General features: G+C 47.1%; 1 protein-coding gene across 3 annotated transcripts; it reads right to left on the bottom strand.

Moving 5' to 3' along the window:
- Nucleotides 1-237: 237 nt before the first annotated feature.
- On the bottom strand, nucleotides 238-11,991 carry ZSWIM7 (zinc finger SWIM-type containing 7). Of its 3 annotated transcripts, XM_035889581.1 has the most exons (5): nucleotides 11,596-11,991; nucleotides 9,671-9,692; nucleotides 5,870-5,972; nucleotides 1,102-1,336; nucleotides 769-857 (listed from the first exon to the last, which is right to left on the bottom strand). In XM_035889581.1, the coding sequence occupies exons 1-4, from the start codon at nucleotides 11,669-11,671 to the stop codon at nucleotides 1,151-1,153; spliced, it is 387 nt and encodes a 128-aa protein (XP_035745474.1). In that variant the 5' UTR covers nucleotides 11,672-11,991; the 3' UTR covers nucleotides 769-857; nucleotides 1,102-1,150. The 3 variants fall into 3 exon arrangements, with proteins under 3 accessions (XP_035745476.1, XP_035745474.1, XP_035745475.1); XM_035889583.1 differs by lacking the exon at nucleotides 1,102-1,336 and having other exon boundaries at nucleotides 238-857; nucleotides 11,596-11,988; XM_035889582.1 differs by lacking the exons at nucleotides 769-857; nucleotides 1,102-1,336 and adding an exon at nucleotides 1,343-5,786.
- Between the last annotated feature and the right edge of the window lie 36 nt (nucleotides 11,992-12,027).

Raw genomic sequence — 12,027 nt, 5'->3', positions numbered from 1 at the left:
TCAGCTGAAAGCCACAAAAATCCGTCCTGGCCAGAATGGGTCTAATGAAGTGCTCATCCCTCCCAGGAACATGGTTCCCTCTTGGCTTGCCAAGCCTTGGCACAGGCTGGCGCTCCAGTGGCACCAGATCACTTCTGCCATCAGGATAATGTAACACAGCAAAGTGTCAACTGGCTCCTGATGCCCTCCCCACACGCAGGCAGGAGAAGGTAGGGCCAGACTGTAAAGAACAAGAGTCGGCTTGGTACTGTCTGGCAGCCCAGATGGCTCTCAAAACCAAGAGTATTAGGCCCAGCTGACCAAAGTCCTGGAACAGACAGGCTTCCCATGAGGGAGGGATGGTTGGCACAGGGCTGGGGGGGCACTTGCAGACCAATTAGTTACCCTGAGCCCTTCCTCACTGGCACCAGGTGAACTGCAGCACTTCATCAGCCAGATTCCATGTGGCAGTCCTATTAGCAGCAATAGTCCTTATTCCAAGAGACCAGGGATTATTCATCTCTTGAAAGTCAGAACAGTAATGTGTAATTAAGAACAAAAGCCCTCCCTAGCCCTTGTAAGGCCTAGCTCCACCCAAATACCACGACTCCCAGAGGCCACATTATGCAGTGGGTCAGGCACAGCCTGTGTAGCCAACTCAACACTCATGCGTTTGTTCCCTCGGAAACTTCAGGCTGCTCAGGTTTAAGAAGCAGAGCACAGCCTTCTCCACTGCTCCCTGTCCCGGCCCCAAGTTAAGGCAGACAACTTACCAGAAGGCTCTCGCTCTTCTGCAGTACAGAAAAACCAAAAGCGGGACATGTGCAGAAGTGGCAGGAACTGTAGCAGGTGTAGAGTTTGCCCGAGTTCCCAAGGACCTGAAACAAAGGTAGCCGGAGGGGGTGGGAGTCAGAGGCAGCATTTGTTTTTAATTTCTCTAACTCAGCCTGTATCTGGCCTGATGTCCCCTCACAATGACTCACAACATGCAACTGGCAAGCAGGTGCCACCATACAAAAGCATCCCCAAACATTGCAGTGACCCATCTAAGCTTGAAGCTCCTCAGCTTTCTCACGGTCTCTACATGCTTCTCTCCCTAAAGGGGAGGAAGCACTCCCGTACCTACACCCGTGCCTGCAGTGGACCTCAGCTCCAGTCTGCTGCTAGGAGATCAGGAAAAGGGCAGTGGCACCGAGCACAGAGCCCCCTCCCCTGGTCTCCCAAAGCTGGCATCACAGTGAGCTGCCAGTCCCTTCAGGGAGCTTCCTCCCCCAGTGCTGGCAGACAGGATAGTCGAAGATGACCAAGACTCTCTTGTCACAGAAAGCTCACTTGTGAATCCAGGGCCACCACAGACCTGGGGATGGAAGAAGAGCCACAGTGAGCACTCACAGTGAGGCTTTTTCTAACTAGCTCCAGCGGCTGAGTAGGTCCAGCGGCTGAAGGCCATTGCTGTTCTGCTCCCAAAACCAGCTGCAGCTATTGGAATCCAGTTTTTTTCTGAATAAACAAAGTTGAAGTCTCCAGAGAAGAAGCCTCCCTGCTCCATCTCTGGTTTGGGAACAGCACTGCCTCCTTTTCCCACATGCTGTTCCTCTGCAAGGCTGGTATTGGGGTATATTGCTCTGCACCATGGGCACGAGACGCTGGCAGCCAGGTGAGAGATGCATTTGTTTCCAGCATGGAGAAGCTAACAGTCGATCTGCGAGCTGCTGGAGCTGACTGCATGGTATAGGAAAGCCAGCCTATGGATTATTTCTCTTTTGGTTTCTTCAAGACTGGAAAATAGCTTTTAGAAAGGTACTTTAAGAGCCAACTGCTCTGCTCTGTCCCATTGCAAGAGAAGGGCCTGCAGGAGAGAACACGCTCGCAGACTTTAAACAGAAACCTGCACTCAATAGCATGGACTTTACTAATGCTCTGAGGCCTAAACTGAGTGCACCCCATGACCAAAACACAATTACTACAGAGCATTTGCCACGATATGTCTCCTATCTGCCACAGTGAGAGCAAGTGCTTTGTGTCAGCTCTGTGGCCTCGACAACTGGCACTAACTCTACCTGGATATCCAGGGAATGGTGGGGATTTACATGGGTGTAATCACCAGCAGTGCCCACCTTGGCACACAAGCCTCTGGAATCTGATGGCACACCACACTCCTCTCCCATACCAGGCTTTAGATTCTGGTTGGGTTTGTGGCACACATACACCTAAATCCAAAGACAAACACAAAAAGTGAAAAGGCAGTGGTGCTCTGCAGAGTGCTGCTCCCTTCCAGGACGCCCCCAGCACTCCTAAGTCCCCCCAGAGGAACATCATCCCACCGGGTCCAGAGCTGCACTTGCAAGGGGAGCCTTCCCCTGTCCCTTGGAGCTCTTTCTGCACCTGTTGCCCAACAGGTAACATCCACAAGTTTAAGCTCTCCCACAGAAGCATCTATGCCTCATAATTCCCCTTACTCCTGGCAGATTCAGGACACAAGACTCTCATTCCCATTTCAGGGTAAACCGTTCTTTTTTCAGTCTGGCCTTTACCCTGGGCCCTCTTTATACTCCAGGCTGAGTTTGTTTCACTTGTGATAAGTTTGTTTTTCTCTAGCCCCTTTGATTGTTTTTTCCAAGATGAAGTATTCTGATGGTGCCTTTCCTTCAGAATTGTTTTCCTTTGAGGAGGGGGGGAAGACACAGACACTGCCAGATTTGGGCTGAGATTAGCATCCCCCTGTCCTGACCTAGATGGCAAGAATGCAGCTGCTGCCTAATAAGGCAGAATCTAAAATCCAAAGACCAATAGAAAAAAGTGCCTCTGTTTCTGGCCAGCTGCAGCGAAGCCAGGGACTGGGGTGCTCTCTTGGCCCTGAGATGCTGTGAGATTTCCTTCCGCTGCCCTCATCTCCAGGTGCTTGCTGGCTGTACAGCAAGGAAAAATCACCTTGGTGGTGGTGCCCCTGCCAGCGTGTGGGAACGCAGGAGGGCCAGCTGTGGCACCATGGCAGCTACTGCTGCCACCAGTGTACAGCCAGGTAGCACCACAGTCTGTGCCAGGACCTGATGCTCAAATCTTTCACAGTGGGGCAGGCTGCCATACAGTTCTAGGAAATTAATTTTAAAAAGACATTAAAAAGAAGAATCCAATAAAAGTGCAGGATGTGAGCAATGCAAGTGACAGTTGGCAGAAGGACTAAAGCACTGCCTCTCCCCCTCCTAGCTGGCTTCACTCCCACAGCTCACAGCGTTTCTGCAACTCAGGCATAGCTAATAGGTGCCCCAACTGCCACCTGCTCACCACCTTATACTTCTGCTGAATCCAGCACAGCTCCACCATCGGCCAGCATCCACCATCTCTGCAGCAGGTGAGTCTTATTTATCCCTGACCTGGAGGGTTGGCTTTAGTCTGCAGCATAGGCAGGTATTATACAAGCTCTTCTGGGATGATTAACAACTCTGAGGTAACATCAGCCCTTGAATACCCCATCAGTGCTACTCCTCTATTAAGTAGCAAGGGCATTAATGCCTGGGCATTACAAGACAAATCATAGCTTTCACTTGACTGAGGGTTCTTTCTTCTCCTGCCTTGGTTCCTGAGGGCAAGAGCTGCCTACGCTACAGGCTGCAGTCCTAGGGCCTGTCTGAGCAAAGCCATTTTCCCCTGAAGCAGTACCTCAGATGTGCTGGGTAATATGGAATGCAAACAGCATTTTAGCCTGCGAAGTATCAACATCTCAGATTTGGCTATGATGACCCAAAGGCGTTTCACAATAGGACCAGCCTCATGGTCTCAATGAGAAAGGTTCTCCAGATCCAGCTGCGGGTGAAAGCACCGCTTTGCATTCCAGCTCAACCACATCTGGGTGCAAACTGACTTTCTGGGTAATAAGTGAAAGGGATGACTGTGCATGTGTCCAGGCAGCCATAGATGCCCCCCAAATCCCCACTGCACTGGGCATGCTTCCCTGCTGAGGGAGAAGTGCACACAGCTGGGATAGGTGTCTACACCACACAAACCCACATGAATGAAGAGGCAGTGACACTACTCAGCTACTCTTAAGTGCAGTATCCTGCTCAGTGTTTTGGTTTCTATGGCCCCAGATTGTGTTCCCATCACTGTTCCAGCCAGTGGTCTCAGGGGAGGCTCTGCTCTTTGTTTCTGCATCTCAGACAGCTGTGCTGAGGAAGAATTTCGCAATGGGACCAGCCTCACACCCCCAGAGAAAATACCTCTTCAGATTCCTCTGTTAATGAACTCTTCAGCATGGCCTTAATCAGCAATCAAGCTCCACTAGAGATGAATACTGCTCAGGAGCGTGCATACTGCAGAAAAGCTGTGAGCATGTGAGCACACATTTAGGCTTCCTAGGAAGACCAGAGACTCTAAGCAGTCCCCCTCATCCTTCACACAAAAGGGTGCTAAGTGAAGACTGTGCATCCCAGCCTCCAAAGCTCTGCTTTAGCCCGCATGGCCTGACAAAGCTCTGCAAGGAGAACATGACCATTCTCTGCCCAGTGGCATATTCAGCTGAGCAACAGTAAAAAAGGAAAAGCCTTTAAGCATTCTATTAGTGAGGCAGCTGCTGTCTGAGGGTCCTGGAAGCAGTGCTTCTTAGGCTTTACCAAATACCCACTGGCAAGCCTTCAACTCAAATCAAAGGCTGTGTTCTTGAGCCCTGTATGTTTATGAATCATGCCTCTCTGGAGGGGCTGATGCCCTCTCTAAGGCCCCAGAAGCGATAAAGACTCCATGTGCAATCAAGCAATGAAAGCGCTGAACACGTGAGAAACTTCTGTGCCATTACCCAGGCCTGGCTTCACAGCTCTTCTCTTACCTCAGATGACCCCAAAGCATCTCAGCACCTCCAGTGAAGGAGAGAAGGCCCTTTGCAGAGAGGATATTTGGAAATGTTCCTCCTGGCTGCTGCAACAGTGAGCAAAGAGGTTTTCCCCTTCTCTGGTGTGTGAAAAAACACAGCACCAGGTTTAGCAATGGAGGGGGCTGTACTATCTGGGGGGGTTAGTAGTGATAAGTAGAAGGAATTGGGTGCTTCTTCACCAAAATCTTATGGACACAGGGTCCTACTGCTTATACAGTCTTAGCTAGGGCACAGCACACAGTGTCTCTGACTCCATGACCCCATGGGCTGGATGTAGCTGGTCAGCGGCTCACAGAACAGACAGACTGTCCCCAGCAGAGATGCCACTGGTGCTGTGGTGCAGTAGAGGAAGGAATTGTCCATACCACAGAAAAGTCAGAAAGAAGTGCCAATGGCTCCTCTCTTCACTTAATGAGCCTCAGCTCCATCTCTGGTCCTGTGCTGTAAGAGGAGCTTGATCTATAGGGCTAAGGTGAGCTCTGCTCCCTAAAATGCCATTTTATGAAGATGTTTCTGTGATTCAGACTTGGCTATAGTGAACTAGAATGAAACCCACGGATTTGGCCTGCATTGCTTCCTCCCAGGCAGCAAGGATCCTATCGCCAAGTAGAGGTCAAGAGTGTTCAGGATACTGAGGATTTGGAGTGCAACAGGGAACGAAATGCAGTGATGGTAGATAACACTCCGTTGCGTAGTTTGTCAAGAGGAAGAACTGCCTTTGCTGGATTGCAAAATTAGTAATCCCTGGAAAACTTCCTTCTGATTGTGATACCCACAAACACGTAAGAAATCATCTCTGACTGGCTGGGAGCCGCAAAGAAAATGGTAGTGTACCATGCTGTTCTAATTCTAGTCTGTGGCTACTGCTCTCCAGTATCACTTTAGGAGTTTTTAAAACACTGATATTGTCTCCATGTTTATCCAAGTGCTTTTCCAAGTTCTGCAAGTTAGGAAAATATTGGCTCACATGTTTACTGGAAACCATCAGAAAGTAAGACTGAGGAGGAGAAAAACAGTGTGTACCTGGTATGCAGTCCTTCCACTGGGGGACATGACTCGGGTGACAGAACGCTGATCCACCAAATCCAAAGCTGGGACAGCAGATGGGCCAAATATGAACTTCAGCCTGAAAAAGAATGTGTCTCTAGTTAGGACACACCACAAAAGGAGACCCCCTGGCTTAGCCTTAATCCATGGATTTAGTCTTATGGAGGCCATAAGGCCCATAGCCAAAGGTTCCCATTGCCTCTCAAAATGCCACCAGTTACAGCTCCATTAATTACGCTACCAAGCAATGAAGTGCATTTGTCATTCTCAGCTTTGCTGTCTTTCACCACGTGACCACCAATCCCTGCCCTGTCCCTCTGAGACAATCCCAGCTGACAATCACTCCCCGGGAAGACAGACCTCAGTCCGTAAGGACAGCCTCTGCTCTGCCAGCTATCTGGAACATCTACATGGTTTCTGATATTCTTAAGAGAACTTCCAAATTTCCAAGCTGCTCCCAAACAGCCCCACATCTCTTTGCAAAATCCCACCCAGATTTAATTACAAGGCATTTTAAAGATTTTTCTTACACAGGATATTACAGCTTTAGTTTTTCTTCTTCAGCACTATGACCCAAACACTATTCTGGCTGCCTGCTGCACAAACAGGACATGAAGTGGTTCCTGTCCTGAACTAAAATGAGACAAAGTGCATCAGAGATACAGCAGTGAGGTTTTTTCGGTCACTCTCTATGTGACACAGTGTTAGCCACTTCTGGCTTGACAGTCCCTTTACATATCACTGATTATTGCAAAGGGAGTGTAGTAAAGCAAGAGACACAGGTTGTCCTTACAGTGATTCTGATCAGCCTTGTTGTTAGTATTCCTGTAGTTCTTCTGATACAAACTGTAGCCAGAGCACTGGCACTTAACCTATTTATCAGTGAACCTAGACTCAGACTCTAAAGCTGGAAACTTTGCTTCTGTCCAGCACCCTAAATAACCCTTCTTTGGGGAAACTGCACCTCTGGCAGCAAAAGCAAGACATGCTGGCAAAGAGAAGATACAGGAAGGAAATCCTGGGGGATACACAGTGCTGGAGATCCAACAGAGGTTACAGGCAGCAGGCAGTGTCACACATGCAGCCCAATTATCCTGTTTGTGGTAAACTGTGAAACTGTCACATGAGCACAATAAGCATAAAGATGGGTTTTAGTAGGGGCAGCACCAGGTAAACAAGAGCACATGGAGGCAGACTTGCTAATGCTGAGGGAAAAGGGGTCCATGCGCTGGGACGCCTTAATTGTACATACAGGCTGTCCTTGATGAGTTGCCCTGGATCAGATTATTGATCAGTTGCTCTTCAATCCCACCTCCAGCCATGGCCCACACATTAGCTTCAGAGCAAGCAGAGAGCAATGATACATAGCTCCTTGAGCAATAGGAAATGCAGCAGCAGGGCTCCTTCCTCATCCCAGGGAACCTGGTTTAAACCCTGGAGAACGAATGAGTCATTTTGTACTGATCACATCTCCTCTATCACAGTCACAACTGAGGTATAAATTATTCTTTCTACCCGCCAAAGTGCATCAATAGGAAGCTAAAGACCATCAGGGAAATACTTAAGACACTCACTGCACATGGAGCCACCAGATAGCAGTAGTTTTACATCTGTAATCCAGCTACCAGCAAGGCCCAGAGACAGCAAATTTATTCCAGGTAAACACCCATGGACAGCACATGCCTTATGTCACTCCACCCTCCCTGAAAACCCTTTCCCTTTCCCGTCCTTCTAAGCAGGACATATCACCGTGCAGGGACGCACCACTGCACAGCATTTATGGATCAGAGAGTGCCTGGGATGACGTAAAGATGAAGTTAGCCAGGTTGCTCAGGTAGGTGTTTGCTTCCTGCAAAACATGGCCTCTACACAACTCTCTCCTTGGCCTCGGTCCTGTGAGACAGCACCATGGAGCCACTTGCTGGTGTCTGGCCGCTGCTGTGCTCAGTGCTGTAAAATTCCACACTAGTAAGTGGAAAAATAGAGCTGTGAGTCCTGAAGGCACAGTAATTTCCATCTACATACTCATTGTCTGCACATCCCCTGCTGTGCAACGGTATATGATAAGCTCTATGTCAAATACGGACATCTGTACCTTTAGCCTATTGTCCAGACAGCTCATAGGCTTAAAAGTTATTCTAGACCTGTATATCCAGCTGCTCTTAATGTGTTCCAAAGAGCTCAGGGACAACTCGGTTAACTTTACAGACCTTTTATCCGTTGAAAAAAATCTGTGTAGTCTAGGCTAGTACAAGAGTAAACAACAAGAACATCAGCAATGATGAAAAGATAGTACAAACCATGAGCAGGAGAACAGAAGAAAGCGGAGGAACACTTCCAGCTCCAGTGAAGACACAAAGAGCCAAGGCAGAGCCCTGGCGTCTCAGCAGCATGGCTGACCTACGCGTCTGAGTCAATCTCATTGATAACAAGCCAAGCAAACAAACTTATTCCAGGAAGACCAAACCTTCAGTTGCACAAACTCAATGCAATAAGGATTGGCTTCATCTGAGGACTGAGAGGAGGTGGGTGGGGGAACACTCAACATAAGACATTCCTTAATGATTAGGTTTGGGACTATAAGGGGGCCGAGTACAATGAGTTTCAGTAACTCTTTCGAATTTGGGGAATTCTTTTTTCACATATATAATTCGATCAGTCTAACAGGAAATAAGTAAGGGAAATGCCCAAGGGGAATTCAAGGACTTCACGGATTTGGAAGAAATTCAGAAATTAAATCAGAACACTGCTGAGCTGCTGGTCACAGGGAATTGGTGCAAATCTGACTGCCAAGAGTTACCACCCAACCGTTACTAAACTTAACAAGGGAATTTCTTTCCTCCTCTTTTCTTTTATGACAAGAAGGAAACAAAAAGTTATGAGACTTGTCAAATATAATCCCACCTTTCAAAGGCCATTGTGGTCCCAGAAGAGGGAGCCAGCATGCATACCTTTCACAAGTCTTATGTTAGATAGCTTTAGACCCAAAGACATTAAGGCCTGAAAGGTTCCTGGTGATCTCCTCTCCTGGCTGAATTACAGGCAGGCAAAACCACAAAGTCAAAGATGAATCTGTAAAGCCTTTCTTACTGTGATGGTGCCTTTTCTCTACCTTCACCACCAATTAGTGAGGGCTGCAGAAGCTGTGAAACTTGGATCTTTTGGGAGACTACTTGGGAACGACTGAAATATTCAGAAGCTTCAGTCAATGCAAGGATGATGAAGCTGACCTGAGACGACTTCTAAAGAAAACTCTCAGGGTAACTTTCAAGTCAACAAATCCCTTGTGCAGAGAGGTCATACATCCACTTCTCCCTTTCTATCACACATGGCCATGACTCAAACAGAAGAAGGGATCTCAGGACGCTGCTGTGCTCACAATGATATGAATGCAGCAGAGATGCAGCACTCCAGAGGCATGAATCACTCTGAAACACAGCCCACTCTCACAGAAAACTCATTCCACATCTGAGGGTGTACTCAGAGCTCAGGTTAAACATTCTGGGTTTCTGCATGTTTAATCCACCCAAATTAGAGCAAGTCATCACAGGAGATTCAGCGATACAGAGATAACTTAACGAATCTCTTGAAAAACCCCTGAGATCGTCTCTTTGGACCTTCATTTCCAGTACCAGCAAAACCACGTAGCAACTCTGCATGAGAAACATGTACTGGTCAAACACAGGAAGAAAAAATAGCAGTACTGTGATGAGAGCAGATTATCAGCTGCCCTTTAGCAGGACACCTGGGACAAGAACTGAAGCAAAAGATACTTACCCCAGCAGCAGGTCATCGGGTACTGCAACAAAAAGAAAATGAAGTGTGATTTTGCTGAACTTCGCCACCGTGAGAGACATCAACACCACAGGGAGGATAGTATCTCCCTAACGTACCCCTAGAGGCCACACAGGACTGCAGTGCTCTTAGCCATCCTCTCGAGCCACCAAGGAACAGCAAAATAATTTGCTATGGTAGTGCTAAGGCACTTACCAAGTACAGCAATTAAATATACATTCAGAACCACAGGGATTAATTTTAAAAAGAAATGCAGAAGCCCAAGTATACTTACTCTTACAATATCCTACCTTTGAAAGCATGCAACAAAAGGCAACATCTTACTCTGCCACTTTAAGAAGCTGGTTAAAAATATATATATTGGTTTCCCTGAAACTGTCTTGGCATGAGTTGAAAACTCTGGCATCAAAACTTTAAAAATGTTGTTCTTTTCCCAGTATAGCCTTGCAGGGCGCCACTAGTTTATAGCTTTTAATACAGCATGCAGAAACATAACATCTTCACTTATTAGAACTTCTTGTTAAGATGGAAAATTACACTTAAGACAATCAGTCTGCTTGTTGGAGCTAACAGCTTAGGCTCTGATCATCCAATCTGATCTTTCTGTTACCATTAATGGGACACAGTGTACCACATCTCTGTATTCTGCTGGAAGATCACGACTTTTGACTTTAAAATCCTTTGTTCCAACAATTCAAAATATTCTCTATGACTTACGCGGTTGGTTTGACTTTTCCAACCTTATTCTAATTTAATTCTCCAAAGTGATTGATCAGGTTTTTTCCGCAGTTATGTCCCAATGTACTATTTTCGTGCTTTAAGGAGAAGTATACCTTAAAAGGAATGTTGATTTTTTTTTTTTCCTAGCTTACAACAGGATTTATAAAGCTCTTTTTAAAAGTCACATGTAGGTTTTGGACCTGGCAGGAGCCATACTACAAGTATGCCAGAAAGCTGTCAATGTTGTCACTCTGACAGCTTAGACTTGAAGTCTCTGTCCATTTCTCACTCAAATGTAGTACTCAGACAGACTTCTCTGAATGTTTATTTGGTTGGTTTTAGAGCAGATAAAATATTCCCTAAATAGACGCCCTCCTTAGGAGGAACCATTCTGTGCTACTTAACACGTAAACACAAACACACGTTTATTCTTTCAGCACAGATAACAGAACTACATTAGTAACCCAGAGTGCAATGAAGGTAATTGTCCTTAACTAGCTGCTAGAATTGGCCAGGATTTAACCGTTGGCTTATGCTTGCTCCATTCAAGCAACGGGAAAGCTGCTCTTTGCCCTGGGATCACTAACACAACACCCTCTGCTGGTCAGTCATAAAACATGATCATTTTTATGAAGATTTCCCCTTCAACTCTAATTTTGAAATTAATGAGTCTACAAAACCAGCAGTACAGTAGGCACCACAAAAGGCCTAGCCAGAATTATGTAAATTACCATCCCTCAAGTGCAACCACTTACACTACAAGCTCTAAGCAAGCAGCATTGCCCTCAGCCCCAGTTCAAAACAAGTGTCCAACCTGGTCTCATTTTTGGAAGAAGGGGGCTGCTCCTCATTACCTGTGCTTCAAACCCCTTTGTGTCCAGACAAGGTGTATCAAGTACAGCAATTAAATATATGCTCAGAACCACAGGGATTAATTTTAAAAAATAAATGTGGAAGCCCAAATAGACTTACTTTTATAATATCCTACTTTTAAAAACATGCAAGAAAAGGCACGCAGCTGCAACATCTTACTCTGCCACTCCTGAAAGCAAAAGCCACCCCTCATGCAACAGAGTCTGCAGAAAATGCAAGGAGAGGCTGACAACCCTTGTTGCTACCTGAAGGTTTGACAGCGCCAGTGTTACTGGCCACAGCCTGCTAGGATGGTTCTGTTTTTCTCTACCTACCATGTGAGGTCTCCTGAAAAGCCTTTTTGATCTCTTTCAGAAGCTCTTCTGCTACTGCTGGCAAGGTAGTGTCCATCTCATTGGCACCGGCCTCATGACTGGAAGCAAGACAGAAGGGCTCAGGGGACAGTGGGAAATCATTAAGGCCACCACAGATGCCATAGACTGGGACAGTTTATCTGGGCAGTACTCTGTTTCAACCCTTCGATGAAGCCAAGGACAGGGCATCCCCAGCACCTTTTGAGCTGTGGTTTTTTTACACTTTCTGGGAACAAGGGGTTTCTCAAAAGCACGCGGGTGTCTCTTGGATACCCCCACGTGTAAACACATCCCGTGGAAGGACGGGGGGGGGGGCGATACAGCCGGCAACAGGAAGAGGCTCTGGCCGGGAGCGTCCCGGCGCTGGGCCAGGGCAGTTCCCGGCAGAGGAGG

This window comes from Egretta garzetta, unplaced genomic scaffold (genome assembly GCF_000687185.1).
Source record: "Egretta garzetta isolate BGI_Z169 unplaced genomic scaffold, ASM68718v1 scaffold112, whole genome shotgun sequence".
Classification (NCBI taxonomy): domain Eukaryota; kingdom Metazoa; phylum Chordata; class Aves; order Pelecaniformes; family Ardeidae; genus Egretta; species Egretta garzetta.
This window is presented reverse-complemented; position numbering and strand designations above follow the sequence as displayed.